Below are 21,174 nucleotides of genomic sequence, written 5' to 3' on the forward strand. Positions count from 1 at the left end.
CAAAAAGGGAAGACTGGTGTGGTGAGCAAATGGCTTGGGGTTAATCAAAAACCTGAAAGTGAGGGAGCCATCAATGCAGAAACTCTAACTGATGAAAAGGAGATCCTGTCTCCCATCACTGCACCAGCTTTACCTAATGAAAGAAAGTGGTTCTACTATCACATTCACCCTCACACTTTTGCCACTGCCGTAAAATTCTGTCTAAAGGTGTATATATTAGAACAAAATGTGTGTGTATAAACCATATTTGTAGGGATTAAGCACATTTTTAAGATTAAAAGTATGAAAGCAAAGTTGGACTGAATCCATTATAGCTGTTTGGAGAATCAACAAAAGTTTAATTTGTAATTGTGGAAGCTAACAAAAGGAGAATTGCATTTAGAGATATTGATTCAAACGTTAATGCTCCAATGATTAATGAAATTGAGTGCTTCTCAAAAGAAAAAGTGTTTCCTAGGAAATAAAACCAAAACAGACTAATCAGAGTAAACTCTGATCAACAACCCTTCATGACTAAATTTTGCTGCCTTTTGTGCAATAAAATTCAAATCAAAAACCAAATAATGTGCAGTAAGCAGCCAGAAGACAAACAGACATCCATCAATTGTATGTTGTAACACATGTTGTGTTCATATGAAATTGAACATACATGACTCACATGACACATTTGAAATAATGGAATGCCATTCCGGCTCTCTGAATCCCACTCTTACACATTCAAAAATACTGTGTAACTGCAGGTGTGGTTAAAGTGCTGTGCTCTGTTCAAGACACAGAGCTACAAACACAGGACCCAAGGAAAGCATCAGGACTCGACCCTATACAAAGCATCATCACAGGATTTCAGTGTGATCAGCACCATCTAAAAGCAGAGCTCTACGAGAGACATACCAGGGGTGGTGCTGACTGGAGGTTCAAGTGGCTTGCCGAAACAACAACCCATTAGCACTAAACGCTACACAGTTAATGGACAAGACTGTTGACCACTCAACTCACTGTGCCCACAACAGCTAGCCTAGATACCAGGCTTAACGCCTTTCAAAAGCACCTATATTCCACCTAACTACATCCCGGTTGGTGACTAAAATAAAGCCTGTGCAATTTAACTTGTATAATATTACAGGAGGAAGACTCCTCAGTCATATTCATCGGTGACACTTTTTCTCTACAGTCACAGCTGCCCTGTGGCAGAATGATGCCTGGCTGCTAAGCTCCAGTGTCAGTCTGACCACCATCAATCAGAGTCATATGGACAGTCATATGGATTCATACATACAAGGTGAATGAAGACATTTGGACTGGTCAGAGCTAGGATCAAATCACTAGGGTAGCCACTGCTACCCTAGTAATAATACCAATGATATCAATGATAATTTTACTTGGCATTGAAATTAGACTACATCTCTGTCACGTAAACTTGAACAAAACAGGCATAAATCCGAATTCAAACAGGATTTAACCATGAATATGCTTGGTGAAATGATGATACAGCTCCTACAACCAGGCCTACTATTGCCATTGCTACACATACCGACATTGTTATGTAAAAGAAAATATGAATAAAGTAACTTAAAGAACTTCAAGGTGACATTGCACCTTAGTTCAGACTAACTGTTCTCGTTTTTTTCAAGAATAGCAGCTGTCCAAGTCAAAGCCTTGAACTCAACATGACACTCATTTACATCAAAATGAATGCTTTTTGCTTTTTCAATACAAGACGACGTGTAGAAATGTAATGGGCCATCTGGAAAAGTGGGTTAGCTTCTTTGGGACAGCATTAAACCGTTTGATAACCTACATTACATACAGACACATCCCGTCAGCCCTGCCACCCAGGTGTCTAATAGATTTGATGGTGACAGTAGAATTGCCTTGGCCTACTTTTATACTCTTATTATGGGCCCCTTTGGGAGAGATTATTCAGCAGTATGTTGGTTTTTGTCAGAGATACGCACAGCGGGCTTCGTTTTACTCCTTTTTTTCTGGTCACTGTGTCAACATGCTTATTAGCCAGCAAAGATAAGAAATGAGAGGCAGCATGTGGCATTTTCAACTTGAGGGGAAGCATAGAGAGGCTGCTATCCACAATACTTAACTCTGTGGTTGTGCTAAAAGCTGCACTAACTCTTTGCAATATTACGATGTAACACTAGCTTTCATCATATGTGATACATCATGAGGTGCAAATAAAAGCATCTGTATGTGCAATAGCCAAATTTAAAAGAAAAGAAAATTAAATTAATTCTGATGTAAGCTTTAATTAAAATTAAAAGCACCAAGTCACAGCAGCAGTCACCTCTTCAGGCTATTTTTAGAGTTTTTGGTACCCATTCATGATGATTACAAAGATTGTTTTTTTTTTACATTTAAATTTAATAATTAACAAAACAATTATTAATAATACAATTAACAGTCTTCATTCCTTTAAGACATCCTTAACATCCTTTATCTAACTATCTATCTACCCTGCTATTGTGCAAGATTTCCCACTTAGAAATCATGGAGGGGTCTGAAATTTTCATCGTAGGTGCATGTCCAATGTGAGAGACTGAAAAAAAAAAAATCCAAAAATCACAATGTATGATTTTTTAAACTATTTATTTGTATGATACAGCTGCAATTAAGTATTTGAACACCTGAGAAAATCAATGTTAATATTTGGTACAGTAGCCTTTGTTTGCAATTACAGAGGTCAAATGTTTCCTGTAGTTTTTCACCAGGTTTGCACACACTGTAGGAGGGATTTTGGCCCACTCCTCCACACAGATCTTCTCTAGATCAGTCAGGATTCTGGGCTGCTGCTGAGAAACAAGGAGTTTGAGCTCCCTCCAAAGATTTTCTATTGTATTGGGTTTAGGTCTGGAGACTGGCTAGGCCACGCCAGAACCTTGATGTGCTTCTTACAGAGCCACTTCTTGGTTATCCTGGCTGTGTGCTTTGGGTCATTGTCATGTTGGAAGACCCAGCCTCAACCCATCTTCAATGCTCTAACTGAGGGAAGGAGGTTGTTCCCCAAAATCTCACAATACATGGCCCCGGTCATTCTCTCCTTAATACAGTGCAGTCGCCCTGTCTCATGTGCAGAAAAACACTCCCAAAGCATGATGCTACCACCCCCATGCTTCACAGTAGGGATGGTGTTCTTGGGATGGTACTCATCATTCTTCTTCCTCCAAACACGGTTAGTGGAATTATGACCAAAAAGTTCCATTTTGGCCTCATCTGACCACATGACTTTCTCCCATGTCTCCTCTGGATCATCCAAATGGCCATTGGCAAACTTAAGACGGGCTTTGACATGTGCTGGCTTAAGCAGGGGAACCTTCTGTGCCATGCATGATTTCAAACCATGACGTCTTAGTGTGTTACCAACAGTAACCTTGGAAACGGTGGTCCCAGCTCTTTTCAGGTCATTGACCAGCTCCTCCCGTGTAGTTCTGGGTTGATTCCTCACCTTTCTTACGATCACTGAGACCCCACGAGGTGAGATCTTGCATAGAGCCACAGTCCAAGGGAGACTGACAGTCATGTTTAGCTTCTTCCATTTTCTAATGATTGCTCCAACAGTGGACCTTTGTTCACCAAGCTGCTTGGCAATTTCCCCGTAGCCCTTTCCAGCCTTGTGGAGGTGTACAATTTTGTCTCTGGTGTCTTTGGATAGCTCTTTGGTCTTGGCCATGTTAGTAGTTGGAGTCTTACTGATTGTATGAGGTGGATAGGTGTCTTTATTTAGCCAGCGACCTCAAACTCTTTATTTAGCCAGCGACCTCAAACAGGTCCATCTGATTTAGGATAATATTCTAGCTGATAGACAGGTGTTCAAATACTTATTTGCAGCTGTATCATACATATAAATAGTTTTTTAAAAATCATACATTGATTTCTGGATTTTTCTTTTAATATTATGTCTCTCACAGTGGACATGCACCTATGATGAAAATTTCAGACGCCTCCATGATTTCTAATTGGGAGAACTTGCAAAATAGCAGGGTGTTCAAATACTTATTTTCCTCACTGTATATATATATATATATATATATATATATATATATATATATATACCATATATATCTTTCCCCAGAGGGAACAATAGCAGACGTTGAGGACAGTTACAAGTACCTTGGTATCCCACAAGCAAATGGCAACCTTGAAGAGGCAACAAGGAAAGCGGCTACGGCCAAATACCTGCAAAGAGTGAGGCAAGTCCTTAGAAGCCAGCTCAATGGCAAGAACAAGGTGCAGGCAATCAACAGCTACGCCCTGCCAGTGATCAGATACCCTGCAGGGATTGTAAGCTGGCCAAAGGAGGAGATACAGACCACAGATGTTAAGACACGAAAGCTCCTGACCATGCATGGAGGGTTCCATCCCAAATCCAGCACCCTGAGACTGTACGCAGGCCGGAAGGAAGGGGGCCGAGGACTAGTGAGTGTGGGAACCACTGTCCAGGATGAAACATCCAAGCTCCTTGAGTACATCAAGGACAAGGCCCCGGCAGATGAGGTGCTCAGAGAATGTCTCAGACAGTGGGGTCCAGAGGAAGAGGTGCTGGAGGGACCATCATGGCAGGACAAACCCCTACATGGGGCGTACCACCGGAACATAACTGAAGTGGCTGATATCAAGAAATCCTACCAATGGCTTGAGAGGGCTGGTCTGAAGGACAGCACAGAGGCACTGATCCTGGCTGCTCAGGAGCAGGCCCTGGGCACTCGAGCAATAGAGGCCCAGATCTACCACACCAGACAAGACCCACGGTGTAGACTGTGCAAAGAGGCTCCTGAGACAGTCCAGCACATAACTGCAGGGTGTAAGATGCTGGCAGGGAAAGCATACATGGAGCGACATAACCAAGTGGCGGGCATAGTGTACAGAAACATCTGTGCAGAGTACGGGCTGGAAACCCCAGGATCAAGGTGGGAAACACCTCCAAAGGTTGTGGAGAATGACCGAGCCAAGATCCTGTGGGACTTCCAGATACAGACTGACAGAATGGTGATGGCGAACCAACCAGACATAGTGGTGGTGGATAAGAAACAGAGCAGAGCCGTGGTGGTGGACATCGCAATACCAAGCGATGGTAATATCAGGAAAAAGGAACACGAGAAGCTAGAGAAATACCAGGGGCTCAAGGAAGAGCTGGAGAGAGCCTGGAAAGTAAAGGCATCAGTGGTGCCTGTGGTGATCGGAGCACTCGGGGCTGTAACCCCCAAACTGGAAGAGTGGCTTCAACAGATACCGGGAAAAACAATGGACATCTCAGTCCAGAAAAGTGCAGTACTGGGAACAGCAAAGATACTGCGCAGAACTCTCAAGCTCCCAGGCCTCTGGTAGAGGACCCGAGCTCAATGAGGGTGAGAGAGACCTACCACCGTGGAAGGTGAAAAACACATTTTTATATATATATATATATATATATATATATATATATATATATATATATATATATATATATATATATATATATATATATATATATATATATATATATATATATATATATATATATATATATATATATATATATATATATATGTGTGTGTGTGTGTGTGTGTGTGTGTGTGTGTGTGTGTGTGTAGGCAAGCACCTGCATTTGTAATATAGATTAGTCTGACCGGAGCCGAGTATACAGCTGCAGGGAACATGAATCCATTTTTCATTTGTGCCTTGAGGGTAATCGATGATGAGGATGACGAGACAACAGCACACACAGAATGAGGCGTGCAGCTTTGGAGAGTGGGCTCATTCACATTCACTCAGTTAAATCCAGCCCTCTCCATATTCTTGCCATGTTTCAGCGCCGCTCTGCTGGGAGATAGAGGGGCTATGCTCTGTAATGGCCTCAGGTCAACACAAAGACCTACATATCTATTAATTCACATAAACGGGGGAAATGCATGTGGCATTTCACTAGCTTTTCTAGGTATAGCAACATGGTAGATGCAATTTCAGGCAACCATACTGAAGTATCACTTTAAAGTGTTTTTATTGTAAGCTGTATGTTCATGTACATGTGGTGGAGTTTGCTGATGCTATCTTCACCAATGCATGTCCGTGACCTTCACCTTCACCAACACAGAAATAGATTTCAAGCTCCAATTACTCCAGTCTGATCCTGGGCAAAGAGATTTTAGGTTTCAACATCTCACTCCACATAAATATAAGACATTTGTAAAAAGCTACAGTTGGGGTCATATTGCATCAATTGAAAAATAATGTAAAAGAGAGCATCCTTGTGTTGTTTCTGATGTTATTAATACCAGTTTGTGGTTGACAAGATAAACAGCATAGGGATAACACAATGAGTCAGTGCTGGTGGGCAGATGACCTGTCACTGACTACAGTTCATAGTTTTACTTTCATCAGTACATTATGAAGTTTTGATCTACAGGGAAACCACAATAAACCACAATAAACACATACAGAAAAACAAAACCATTGATCCTCTAACACAACTAACACTAACAAGGTGTACTATTTTCATCTTTTTATAACGTTTTCTTACACCACAGAAAAAGGACCTAACAAATAAGTCAAGTAATCAGATAATCACCGTTAATAATAAAGCCAAATAAATTAGTTACAGATGTTATTGTGTTGGAATATTTCATGGTACATCAGACTTATATGTTCCAGTTACTGTTTCTCAAAAGACTTTTGAGCAATAAAACACCTGCCTTTGATAGGTTTAATGCCATACTGTGTAATTCCAGGCAAGTAATGAAAAAAGCAGGCGGTGAACCCCTAACCACACAAATATATTGTACTATTGTGCACTTTGAAAACCACATAAATGAAATAATCTTTTAGCGACTTTTTCTGTACCTAAGCGTAACCCCAGAGAAAGCATGTATTTTGGTCCATTTAATGAAAGGCTGTGCGAGGTTGAAAAATTTGGCTTTTGAATGGTGATAATTTCACAGCTGAATACATTGCTGGCAGTCTTTTATTTCTGTCAAACTGAGGAGATGTGTATTATGTCAGTGTGAGGCACACAAGAAAGGGAAAAAAGCATGACAGTTCTCATAAAAGGTAAAAAATCAAAGGCAGAGTTCAGCTGCAAATGAATTGTGATTAAGCACACTCATGTACCTTTTAACGGCTATTTTAATTATTCATTTGAAGCTTGAGGACCATTCAAATATAATGTATGAAGGAAAAATGGCATAAGTGATCAGACTTCTGTTTGAATCTTGCATGGTTACACTTTTGCATGCTGTTGTTGTGTCCTTGGGCAAGATATTTTATCCACCTTGCCCAAAAATGTGTTTACACCACCAATTATAAGTGATGACTACTTTAAGGACTTCCCCTTATTGACTTTCCTCAAAGAAGAAACAAAGCAATTGAATGGAACCAAACCTTCAGATGGTAATAACCAATGAGTATCAGAAATGACTGTATATCCACAACCTTAAACATCGTATAATTATACTGCCTGTATCCTGCTAATGCTAGAAAGCATTGACGACTACACTATCAAATATTTCATTTTGAGTATCTATAGATACTATAATCACATACCATTAAGACAGGAGGTTTGATCAGCTCAATTAAAGATGTACTGTGTAATATTTCTAGTGAAGGGTCTGCCACATAATGTCTCCAGGAAAATACTTTGTCTAGAATGTTCCACACTATACATTAAACTATCTAGAGAGACACGAGATACGAGCAGGTTACAGCACAATGCTACACTACAGTTCAGATCTGTGGAGAGTCGCCCCTATTCACAGAAGGAATCATTGTATTTTTAAGCAACAGGAACACCCTTAATGAATAGATGAATATGTTTAATTTCATATACAAAGTATGAAAAAAACTGAGGCACTCAAAAAGTACAAAATAATTAAAAGCCTTTAATACCACATGGCAGATAAAGTTAAAATATGCCAACATGTTCATCATCAGGGCAAACTGAAGGGCTGAAACACGTTGGCGTATTTTAACTTTATCTGCATTGTGGTATTAAAGGCTTTTAATTATTTTGTACTTTTTGAGTGCCTCAGTTTTTTTCCTATTTTGTATTTGAGACTGGTCCCTACACTGAAGAGCACCAAAACAACAATTCTGCACATTTTTTGCATATCCAAGTAGCACTCCTGCCCCCAAAGCCTTGCAATGTTTAATTTCATACCATGTAACATTCCAGGCAAAGCAACAACATCACTATGGAGACAAGCAGGTGGCGGATCCTCCACCAGAAAAGTGGCCACATTTTTATCCTTGGAGAATATGTGACCATCATAAGATCTACTAATGTTTCTTTTCACAATAAGTGTGGCACTAAAATGTAACCCACCAATGATGAAAGCATATGTGTGTTAAACACTTACCGAGCCAGTGTTCTCCAGTGATCTTTCCAAAACCTTCCCTGTATGACTCCCATCCTCTGAAGAAGTTGACCGAGCCGTCCTCCCTGCGCTGGATCACCTGGAGAGGCAGCAGATGCAGCACAGAGGTCAAAGGTCATATCATCTTCATTTGTATAAGTATCATCATCCTCCTCTTCCTCCTCCGCTCGCCCATGACTCACTATCTCTCTCTCCAAATCCCACTGCTGGTTTGCTGCTGTGCTCATCTCCAGCAAAACTAAATGAACTCATAAATGCTTGCTCTTTCACAAATGAATAATGCAAACACTCTTCCCCACTAAAAAGGCAATTTGTCGGAAGCTAATAAAAGGAATCCATTAAATCTTGACTGACTTTGAATCAAATCATTGCACAATCTGCATACTTAATTGAAATCCCAGAAAAAAGGGGGAATATATTCATAATACAATAATCCTAAATGCAGACAAAGAGATGAAATGCATGCCTTTCCTTGTTCGTGGGAATTGTGGGAGTACGATAAAGCACTGATGTGTGGAGATATTAAGGGAGCGGCCTCACAACACTTTCAGTGTTAGAAACAAAGAGAATATTTGCATAAAGCTCATTTATTTTTGATACATACTTCTGCATGTGCAAACGGATCTGTATTAATTCTCACCAATAAAACATGTCGTCCACTGAAAATGCTGACTCTAAATGTGCTCAGCTCAAGATGAATCAAAATGAGAAGCATATTTGTGAGGAGGAAATGGACCTGCAATATGAAGTCTCCTCTCGATAGTGGAAATGAGGGTTTTGTTCATCATTCTTAATCTCCAAATACACCATCAGAGCCCAGATGGTACCTGTCATAGTGGCTCTTAGGAGAAGCCGCCCCAAAATGTCTCCAGATTCACCATTTTCAGCTCCATAACCATCCTCATTACGAAACCCTGCATCATGATCATGATCACATTATTGTCAAGACTACACATATTTCCCAGTCTTTTTCTTTAAAATTAACATTACATTTGCAGCAATTTGTCATTTTTTTCATAGAAATGTAAGAATTCTTTTTCAGTGTCAGCTCTCACTGACTTCATTGGCCATGGTCTCATAAAATTGCCAGAGTGCAAGGCTACAGATATCCTATTGTCAATATGGTACACAGTACAATGCTAGGGTCAAAGCATCTTGTACAAAATGAAACAAAGGGGATTTGAAACAGATACTCCGTGAGTCCTTCACAAGCTTTGCCCCTTATGCTGCCAGACTGTCCTATCTGTCACTCTGCCTTATCTAAAAATCACTACAGTATTTACTTTGAAGTTCAACCTAATCTCACTTTACTTGACTGCTGAACCTGTCTAGCCAATCCATTCTACTCTCTGTTTGAATGCAGGATGGTCTGGACACAAACCATGGGGTGGGACATGCCATGTATGTTTTTTCATCTGGCCGAGCAACCTTTCTACACTGATCAACAATGAAACACACAATTTGTAATCTTGAATTGTGAGACTAATAAACGCACAGAATGTTTGGAGGGGCAATAGTTATACTAATATGGCAATGCTAAAGATACAGGCCACAAAGCCAGTGTGTTTCCATCATTTTCAGTGACATACAACTAGGCTAAAATATAATTACAACAAATGTTTACTGTTAAGTCTGGATCTAGGAAAGCCCATTCTTAACCAAGGGAAATAATGTCACTAGTGCTGTATGTTCCCATAGTGCTATATTCCCACACTCTGTGACCTTTGAGGTCAGCCAACAATTAAATCTGGGAGATGCTCTCCACTCTCACCAGGCTGCCCCACAGAGGGAGGAGGGCCAGAGCAGAGTTAACCCTAATCTGAAGTGAACTGCTACTGCTAATCTGCCAGTACTCTGAGGAGCTTCCATCACATAGTGTGCAGCAGGTGCAAAGAGGAGGACAGACGAGTAGCGTGAGGCACAGGTCCTCTGTCACATATGAGTTGAGCATACAGGCTTCAGCAGGCTACTCAACCAAGAGAAAAATTGCTGCTAAACACTGTATTTAAAGTGACATGCACTTCACATGTCTTTGAATTTAAGGCCATGCTCTGCTAGTTCCATAAAAATACTACAATGAAAAAAAATTAAAATAAACACACATTATATTCTAAACTTGGCAACAGCAACTGAACAAAGAAAGCTGCAAATGATTAAGGCACAATGAATTACTGAACGTTTACATTCAGGAATGTGAACGCTGAGATACCAGCAATGTAATATGAGGGAGAATGTGGATCAGTAAGAAGTCAAATGAGAACTTGGGACACATTGCTGAAATGGCAAGAGGACAAATACATGTACTGTATGAATGACTTGAAAGGTGAGGCAAAGGTAGCAGCAGAAGATTCAAGCGATACATATTCAATTTTAGGTTATTTTTACACAAATATTCTTTTCAATCAAATTAGAGATCCACAAAGGCTTAGCATTTTGTCATTTCTGGACTTCTTTTTAATCAATAAGAGCACTGCCCTTCCCTGGCAGTGGCTGTGACCGGTCACAGACCCAAACAGCAGAGTGCAGTTTGACAGTTCCTGACCTTGACAGCACAAGTTTGATGTAGTGTCTGCCCTGTGGCCATGCAGCCTAAGAAAGGATTTTCCAGGACATGTGTAGAGGCCCTGTCTGTGTGACTTTGTTTGTGCTGATGCTGACCATGGACAGTAAGAGGTGACACAGACAGTTTGATTGGTAAAGGCCTCATTTGCTGGTACCGCCAGCAGTCCATAGACTAACATTACCAGGTTTGATATGTTTATATAAATGGACTCACATATGGATCATAGTTTTCTGTACAGGCAGGGCAAAGAAATAGCTTTTTTGATCGATGAACCAATTATTTTTTAGATATCTGGAATCACCAACAAGAAAATGCCTAACACAAGGGGGTTCCCATATTTATTCTAGCAGTTTTTAATGGCCTTAAAAAAAACCTTCTTCCTTTCCTGCTTAAAAAGTCACTAAACTGAAGCAAACCTCTCCGATGTCTGGGCCAGAGCACTTCTAAAGCCAGTGCTCTTGTGAGCTATTCCTGCTCAGCCTTTGTCAGTACAACATGGAAGAAGCAGTGGTGAACTGTCTGACAACATGGGGAGCAACAGCACTTCTATGTTGTCAAAATTTGATTTGTGTGTAGGTCTACAAAAAAGAACATGCACTGCAGTCAGCTAAGATCAAGTAATAACATTACTTAAAAACACATCCATTGTCATCCACTTGTCAGATAATTCTGCAATCCAGTGTGATGCGAGGGATTAAATATGTATTGTATATTCACACAATCACCACGGAGACCTACATTATTTACTCCACTGTGTTGTGTACTGCTTGACACAGATCAAACTCACTCATAAAACTTCACTGTGGCTCATAAGGTAAAATTGTCATCAAATATTACAGAAAGAAAGCCGGCATCTGTGCTGTGAACCAGGAGAAGACATTTATTTTGATTTATTTGGACTTAAATTTCATGTCGTCCTCCCACTTCACCAACACTTTCTCTGTATTTCAATGTTTGTTACTTTTACAGCTCCCAGGTAATTAATTCTTTATACAAGCTGTTCAACATGCTCCACAAAGCCTAAACAACCCACTTCTCTCAGGATCCCGTCAGAGATTTACCACTAAAGCAGGAAATATTTACAGACCCAGAGCATCAGAAGGAACTGCTAGAATGTGAAATTGTCTTTGCAGTTTTGTTGGGTGAAATTGATGTTTGTTGATCATTAATAAATACATTTTTGCATGAGGTTTTGAATTAGAAACCTAAATTTGTGTTTAACAGAGTCTGAGTGAATCAACAACACTAAAATTCATTAATAAAAATGAATGTAGTCATATTAAGTCATATTATGTGATATTATACCACATATGCCTCTATCATATATGTTATTAACTTAAATATATTTATAGGAAAAGGAAGGTTCCATTATTTTCAGCTCTAAAGAAATTTCACCAATCATTTAATGCGTCTATATTAGGGCTCTTATTCTCAATAATTCTATCAAAAATGCAGCCGAAGTAAAAGACCCCCAGACCCCTCTCATTATTTGCTTATAGGCTACATTTCTAAGCCTACAAGTACGCAGAAGGAGCATCAGAAGTGCTGGAGCTATGTCTGTGGTGGATTTTAGAGACTCCTCAATAATTTCAAAAATCATGCCACCCTCTGTTTTTGTGGACAAATGCCACTATTAAGATATAATGCAATCTGACAAGGCATATCCTAGCAGTGATGTCAAAGTTCACACATGTCACATTATGTTTTGTTGATTTGCAAAGTGATGTCCTGCACCCTTATACAGATTTTTGAACAGAAGTACACTTTTAGCTTTATGCTATGTGCTATGATTCACTTTCATAGGGAGCAGGTGAGTATAAGGGCCATATGAGTCTCTATTGCACTAGTCATTTGTTATTGCTATTCTACTGCCTTCAACTAGCACCCTAAGGCTTTATGGGACATATACTCATGCATCAGCTGACTTGTTTTTGCAAATGGATTTTCACACATATGTTGCATGTTTTTTGGGGCAACATCTTGTCATGTAGAAGCTTATCTAAAAAGAGTGTATGTGTTTTACTCTGGAGACATGGAGATGGAAAGGAGTGAAGGCATTGCACATTGCTGCTGGGGTTATACTGAAGGTACAAAAGTAGCTCAGCTAGAACAATATAATCTGGGGGGTTCACACCTTTTCATGCCATTAAGTTTGTTAGCATGTCTAACGTGTTAATGTATTAACGCACAGACTTAATTGGACAGGTATACTAGCCATATGTAATTTATTATTTATTATCAGTTTATGCAGTTTTCCTTCCAGTGTATAGATTCTAGTTTGATTTCTTTTGACCATTCAAAAAAATATAAAACTATGGGTGATGGGTACCAATAAAACAAAATCATAACAGGGAACAGGAAAAATATGGAAACATATCATGCATGTCTAAATGCATGGAATTGAATGAGCCCATTGTGAATTACTGTTTATTATATTTGTATATTTATGGTATTTAAAAGACCAGAACAGATAATATCAATAAGAGACAATACTGACAAATTCTTAACTATACTCATCCCTATTGTCAACAGCTCATGTTTTATCACTCTGAAACCCATGGATAGTGTTGAGGTTTTTGTCTCTAGATTTGGCAGTTCCAAGGACAGTTCCAGCTATCTGACTGCTTCTTATTTTTGCCAAGAATACCACGTTTATGATTTACGCAAATGATAACACCACAAACTAGCTGTATTTCAAAAATAGCTGTATTTATTTGTTCAAAACACAACACATACACTCTTCATTTTTGGCAGTAATTCAGTGTTGTCAAAATGCCTTCAAAAACATTTACACTCTGCATTGTTGAGTCCAATATAGCCAGAGTCCAGACTTTTTTACAACAGCGAGACGCAGTGCAGATAAAATCCTTTGAGGAATACAGGGCAACTTTTGCTTGTGTTAGCAGCCGCACGATGGATTTACTATTGACAGATAAAGGGTTGTTGTGTTTTCCCCTCGACAATCAAAGCAGTCCTGGCCTTGCCGCCTTCCACTGTACTTACAGCATCTATCCTCAACTACCTCCAGGTGAATCCAGGTTACTTCTAGAGTAATACACATAAACCAATTTCAGGAATTACAGGGGCAGCTTCACAATGACAGCCAAGTTGCTTAACAGTCTGATCTCTAATGGCTAGCTCTTGCAACACATGCTAAAAGGCACCATCGCATTAAACTGCCTGTAATCTCAGCAGTAGATGAAGGCTACTTAACACGCCGCCTTAAGCTCTTCAGCAGGCTTTCTGTCAACAGTGCACACACATGGACCAGACCAGAACACAGGGGGAAAGGCATAGCAGGAGTAGCGTCACAGGCACTTTGAAGCTGATTTGGAGAAGATTTACAATTTGGCATGAGGCTGTGTGGAAAACAGGAGATGTGCCAATAACTTGTTAGCTGTTGGCATGTCCTCGCTGTGAACACACTATGTTTATGTGCTGGCAGCAGATGTCATGGGTGCAACTGCTCTATACCGCTCTAAGTGAACATAATTGGGAACATCTTCAGAGAGGAATTAACGCATCAGTACGCAGTCAAAAATAATCAGAAATTTAATACTGCAGAGACAAATAGGCAAGGACACGCTGCAAGTGGTTCTTGAACTTTGGTGAAATGTGGCCCTGGTGTCTGATGGAGTATTTTTTTAATGTTCAAATTAGGGATGCAAAATTAATTGCAATCAAATTGAAATCACAATTTGAATGGACACAATTATCAAATAGCAAAGACTGTGATTTATGACGTGCAATAATTTTGTCCACAAACAACAAAATGTGTCTTATTCTGCATACAATGTGCAAACCCTGTATTTTAGATCTGTGCAAATGTTCAGTGATTTTTGCATTCATTTGTCAGTTCTTATTTCAGTCTTTTGGTCAGTTCTTTTGGACACAATTCAAATCCCAAAACATGGATATAAATAGTGATTCAGGTTAAGTATGCATGTTCCAGTTTTTACGCTCCGATTCCTATGTTGATACTATGGCTTTAATTATCTGCCAATACCCAATATTAACAATTACCAGGACAGAGACTGAATATATTATTTATTTCCTTTAAACATGTGTATGGGAAACAATTATTCAAATGTATTTTGTAACATATGTATCATATAAAGCCATTACAGAATAACTTTGAAAAACTACAAGTTCAGTTTTGTAAGGTGTTTTGGGCCAATATTGGTAAGAAAATCATATTATTACTTCAATTTATATACCAAAATGGGATATGGACTGAACTATTATCTCAGGAGTGATATATATGATAAATGAATGATTCTGAAGCCAGTTTGGGTTTAATCGTGGTGGTGCTGCTTATGTCTTCTTAATCTTGATGTTGCCATTCTTTGATGTTGGTTTAGCCCATGTTTCAAAGTAATGCACAGTTTGTGTCAGCCCTGCTTTATCCCCAGTTTGGACCTGATAAAGCATGATTTAGGCTCATTACAGTAAAGTCCCTTAGAGATTCCTCTTTGAAAGTCATCTTAAGCGTGAAACTTTCAGAGCCACTGGTGATAAAACAAAGCCACCAACGCTCCACCACACACCTGCTTTCTGTATAAGACAGATCAAAACACAGCAGCCAAGGATCGCTAGCAATTTGATTACATAGTTAGGAATATTGATGATATGGTGACAAATGCAACACTGTCTGATGAAAGCTCTCATAAATCCAATGCAGTGCGCACAAGTGTTAGCTTCAAAGAGGAGCACAAACATCTGTTGGCAAATGTTTTATAATCCTATCAGAAAGACAGATGTGCTCATAACGTGGAGCAGCAAATGTGAACTGATAGGGAAAAGAACAGATACCTAACACTATGTAATTCTGTCACGTTTTCTGCTTGTATATGTGAGATTACAAAAGGTTTTACATGTTCCATATGGATAGGTTATGTACGATACAAATGAATATCATGAAGAAATATTTTCAGTCTTGCTTTTCTTAAGTGACCGTGCATTCTATACAAATATTGCACAATAATAAACTAAATATGTTCATTGAAAGAAAGTTCTTGTGTCACAGCCCAGTTTTGTAAATTCAACTGATCTGAGGTGGTTTGAGAAAAGATACCAAATAAAAAGGGTAGATTAAGATAGATTTTAATTGAGTTTATTTTGCCAAATAACTCAAGGACTACTGTACACTCTCTCCATTATTTAATTAAGGTAAGACACTACAGGCAAAACTCTTTTTTTGTTTTTTTTGTTTTTTGGTCAGGTTGGTCTCTCAGTATACAGAAGCTTCCATGTGAAAACACCAGAATCATCCATTCTCCAGCGACAACCGTTAAAGTAGCACATATATGCACCAAAATTTGACATTGAAATTTTAATATCTAATTCCAAGTCTGGTTTATTCAAGTTTTAACTAAATTAGATATTTAGGCACATTTTCTGTCAGATCTTGTTTACTGAAATACAAAATAGATATCCAAAATCCCCTCTGTATATTTTAGTATCTAATATGTAATATGCAAAGGAGCTTAAACAAAGCATTTGCAATTTTGGGAATTAAATAACTTCTTCTTCTTTCTTCTTCGCACTCCTTTTTGAGAATCAGTAAGAAAATAAATAAATAAATAATTAAAAAAAAATATATATATATATATACATATATATATATATATATATATATATATATATATATATATATATATATATATATATATATATATATATATATATATATTATAATATGAACTTGGTTCTTTTTCATGCTTCTGTTTTTACAGATAAAATATAAAAGAAGATAAAAAGAAAATATTACATGATATGAAACTTAAAACTGGTAATACATTTTTTTCTTACACATTCCATCCATTTATTTTCTTCCACTTATCCAGGGCTGGGTCATGGGGGCAGAAGTCTAAGCAGGGACTACCAGACTTCCTTCACCCCAGACACTTCCTCCGGCTCCTCCGGGGGGACCCCAAGGCTTCCCCAGGCCAGTTGAGAGACATTTTTTTCTTACATTTCTGTGAGTAATCTACAGGAAAAAATTCAAATTGATATCTCTAAATTTAAGATTTTTTCCTATTCACCTACAGCATCTTGCTGGGAATGATTTTTTTTGGGGTGAAAAGGAGAAAAGTCTATCTTCAACATATTATAACCTTTTTCCTTCCTGAAAAGAAAGTATAAATCAAGCTTTCATTCATAGCAATAAGACAATTAATAACATAAAGATCGTCCTTAGTGTATTGCTCAAAGTCCAATTACTGTGCATCAAACGAAAAGTGACAATGGGGTGTATGCTTAGCTTGTTCTATTCGCGCACTGTTCCTGTCACTAATGGCACTAATTTCCTAAAGGGCATGTCTCACACACACGGTCATAATGTGAGGAGGACACAATCTCCCTTAGCGGCTCCACACACTGTCACCTCACGCTTAATAAAGCACCAAATTTATACCTTTGCTGTACCTCAAAAGGTGAAAGCAAAAACAATAAACTTTTGATTAAACTCTCACTCAAACACCAAAAGGACATCAGAAAGAAACTCACATGCTATATATTTTACTAAAGTTAGCTTTAGCCAAAAGTTTATAAAAGACAACCACACAAACATTTCTGTTTTTTTTCCAAACCAATAAACTAACAGAAATGAAATATTAAGAGGCCCGTGAGCTAGACAGCTGTAGGGAAAAGCCTATAAAGTACACTCTGATATGCTTAGAAGGCACTCTAACCTTCTAGAGGACTGATACAACATGCACACAATCCTACATTCAGTTGAAACTTTTACATTTCAGTTCTGAATTGGATATTTGAGAACGATCACAGCGCTCCTGATAAAAGCTCCATTTGATAATGCAGCAGACCCACACGGTGCTCTCTGTATCTCTGCTCATTCATTATTGATAGAATGGTCATTTTTAGTTCAGTCCTTTTAACAAATAAAATAGTAATAAAATACAACATTACATTAGAGTCCTGGGCCTTTATTTAAATGGCATTTGAAGTATGTCTCTATGCTGGAGCAGGTAGCGCAGAGGCCCAAAGGACTTGGATGAGTGGAGGGACTGGCGTGTGTACTTATTTCAGTGAGTGTCTCGCATGGTCTCAACATATGAACATGTGACTGCATGCTTGTGTGTGTGTGTATGTGTATGTGTGTGTGTGTGTGGGGGGTGTGTATGTATGTGTGTGTGCGTGCGTGTGTGTGTGCGGATGTGATGTGATGTGGACCATATGTGCTACAGTTGGTGGCCCATATGGTAGAAGTGCATGGTAGATGGTTGGGGGTAGTGGTGAACTGGTTAGAATAAGAGGAATAGCTGCCCACTATCACTGGAATCAAAGATCATCAAAGATTTATGTAACATTATTGTAACACATTATGCCCCTAATTATTTGAGTATCCTTAAAAGGGTATGTATCATGCTATTTTTTTTAATAATGTTGTTTCCTCATGAAAAATATACCTGTAGCTGTGTTTTGTTCACACATAACACACAAGCCCTGCATATTTACAGTAGCTCAGTTGGTACAGTGTGTGTCCACTGATCTGAAGGTTGGCAGTTTGAATTTTGCTCTCGACATTAACATCATTGGTTGTGTGGACTCACAGGTTGGCAGTGCGATTCCAGCCACTACAGATGAATGTTGTTGTTGTGTCCTTGAGCAAGACACTTACCACTTGCCCCCAGTAACACTTGTCCTGTGTGCAGTGGTGTGTAAATGGGTGAGTGGTTCCTTGATGTAAAGCGCTTTGAGAACCTTGAAGGTGGAAAAGTGCTATTTAAAAATGTGATCATTTATCATATTTAGGATGAGTTCTGCTCTCAAACAAAAAACACTCTTTTCCACCTTGTGATGTCATGTGGTAATACAGAAAGTGCCCACTGTGTTTTTAAACTCTATATATCTTCACTAGACTTGTATGGATGATTGTAGGACTGGAGTAGCCGATCTCTATTGAACACTACTGCTTCACAGACTAATAATAAAAGATTACTCAAACATGTGCGAATGAAACAAAACACAATTCCTGATATGTTTTCAATGAGGTAACACCATTATAACATGGTTTAAAGCTCACAAGAGTAAATTTTGAGTAATATAGGACCTTTACTGTTACTCACCAGGGCATGATACTTGATGTAAGTAAGTTGATGGAGGCCAGCTCTTTCTAGCCAAGAAACATAGATACATAGAATGCATCCCAACTAATTTGAAGTAGGGCCTGGCTGATATATCAGTTGACTGATATTATAGGCTGATATGGGCACTTGGAGACATATCGGCAATCTAGACGATAGTCCACATGGGCATATATTATGTCCATTTAATCCAATTTACAGACAGAAATGTGGGGCCGTATCAATATTTATCTGTGGAGTAATTTGTCAGTTTTTGTGATGCCATACTGCCCCTGAATTCACCAGCAGAGCCATGTGACTCACGTGCACTTGTTTACACCAGTGTGCAACACTGAAGTGCTTTAACTGCTCTTAAGTCTGATCTAAGATATTAACTATAAATAAATGTTACTGCTTGTTTTTATCAAAGTATGAGTGTGGAGAAGAGAGGCCTGTCCCACAGACAGAGGACACACACAGCTGCTGTCAACATACTAGATTATATTCTTTTTATGAATGATTGTTTTGAGTCAGGATTAAAAGGACACTTATTTGTGAAGACTTGTGATCTGAGAGGAGCCTGTATGAGAGGTTGCAAATGTGTCAGTTTTGAAGCTACTTTGCTTTCTTTCTCATTGTTTAGCGCTACACATACACATACACATACACATACACAGCCAGTTTTTTCTTACATTGGCCTACTGTAAAGTGACTATAGTGGCTGTATACATGTTATTGGACCTGCACTGGTATGTAAATGAACTGTGAATAGAGGTGTGAATGATCGGCATTTATGCATATAATTAATTACCGCGGCGCATACACATTTACGGTAATCGCTAAAGGATACTAGCGGTAGTTTACTTACTTACTGGTTTACTGGCTAGAATGCCATGCAAAAATGCTATTAGGCCTACCTACTGTCTTTAAATATGAAGGTAAAGAGGCAAAATAACAGTAATTATTGCCTAAATAAACCCAATTTAAAATCAAATACAATCTACAATCCACAATCTAAATTTTAGAATCAGCTCAAGATTTACAGTGAATTTTTACATCACTAAATATATATTGGCTGTTATATCGGCTATTGGCACCTTCAAAGCCCCTTTACTGGTATTGGGTCCAAAAACATCCATATTTAAAACTATGGTTTGCCTCTGTTGTAAATCTAAGTGAAAGACCAAGGACAAGGTGTTCAAGGAAAGCTTACCAGCATAATGCAAAATATATGGCATTTAAGAGCATTCTCAAAGGCACATATAAAAGCAGATTATGAGATAGGGCTCTATATACTAGTATACTGCAAATTATGACCAATACATAGACTCAAAATAAATAACAAATACAATCAGGCTTTTACACTAAATTCCAGTGAAAATCTCCCTAAAATTGAGCTAGTTATGTGCATGAATGGAGATGAGAGAGCAATACTTTCCCTCCAAATAACAGAAAATAACTCTGAAATATGAATAGACTTTCTCATTCTGAAGACATTTCCTGGTGGCTTACTTGGGAGTCATTGTTTACTGAAGAGTATTATTTTCATTATCTGGGCCAAGTCTTTGAAAACAGACATGGGCAGTTTTACTATTAGTCATTCAGTCCCAGGAGACTGGCTTCCTTCTTGTTTTCAAGCTCATTGCTAGCACCTCTGGCGATTAAGACAGTTTCTGCCAAGCTCAATTTATGTTGTCAATATTTTCTATGCAACCCACATTGTCTAAGGTAGCTGCAGAAGTAAGTAAAGTCTTTATCAGTATAACATAATTTAGTCATAGAAAAACACTGACAAGCCCTCCTCAAACGGTCCAATACCAAGTAATACTGATCCAATACTGATATATATATATATGTGTGCGTGTGTGCGTGTGTGCCTGTGTGCGTGTGTGCGTGTGTGTGCAGATAAACTAAAATGTCAACAAATTACATCAAGTATTGCAAATATTGACTGATCTAACATCACTGTTTTGCAAGTAGTGTCAAAGGTCTGAAAATGAGGTCACCTGTATATTTTTCTTTCACAGAACTTGGAACAGTCTTTTAAAGGTCATTGCTGTCATAGCTGATTGACAACTAAATGAGAGGCCGTTTTCTGTTGCCATCACTTTACAAAAGACAAGCACAGCAGTTATTAAATCTCCTTTCTACTGCCAGGGTTTTATCAAGGGGC

The 21,174-nt window shown here is 38.6% G+C and overlaps 1 protein-coding gene across 2 annotated transcripts in view; it reads right to left on the reverse strand.

Annotated features, from left to right (window-relative positions):
* fibcd1b (fibrinogen C domain containing 1b) overlaps positions 1 to 21,174 on the reverse strand; it is a 106,955-nt gene that overhangs the window by 36,840 nt on the left and 48,941 nt on the right. For both annotated transcript variants that reach the window (XM_055153686.1, XM_020921898.1), the window contains one exon: positions 8,337 to 8,433. In XM_055153686.1, the coding sequence (XP_055009661.1) occupies positions 8,337 to 8,433 (97 nt within the window). The remainder of the gene's footprint in view (positions 1 to 8,336; positions 8,434 to 21,174) is intronic.

Source organism: Boleophthalmus pectinirostris, unplaced genomic scaffold, assembly GCF_026225935.1.
Source record: "Boleophthalmus pectinirostris isolate CB_2022bp ecotype Guang Dong unplaced genomic scaffold, ASM2622593v1 HiC_scaffold_18, whole genome shotgun sequence".
In the NCBI taxonomy this organism is placed as follows: Eukaryota; Metazoa; Chordata; class Actinopteri; order Gobiiformes; family Gobiidae; genus Boleophthalmus; species Boleophthalmus pectinirostris.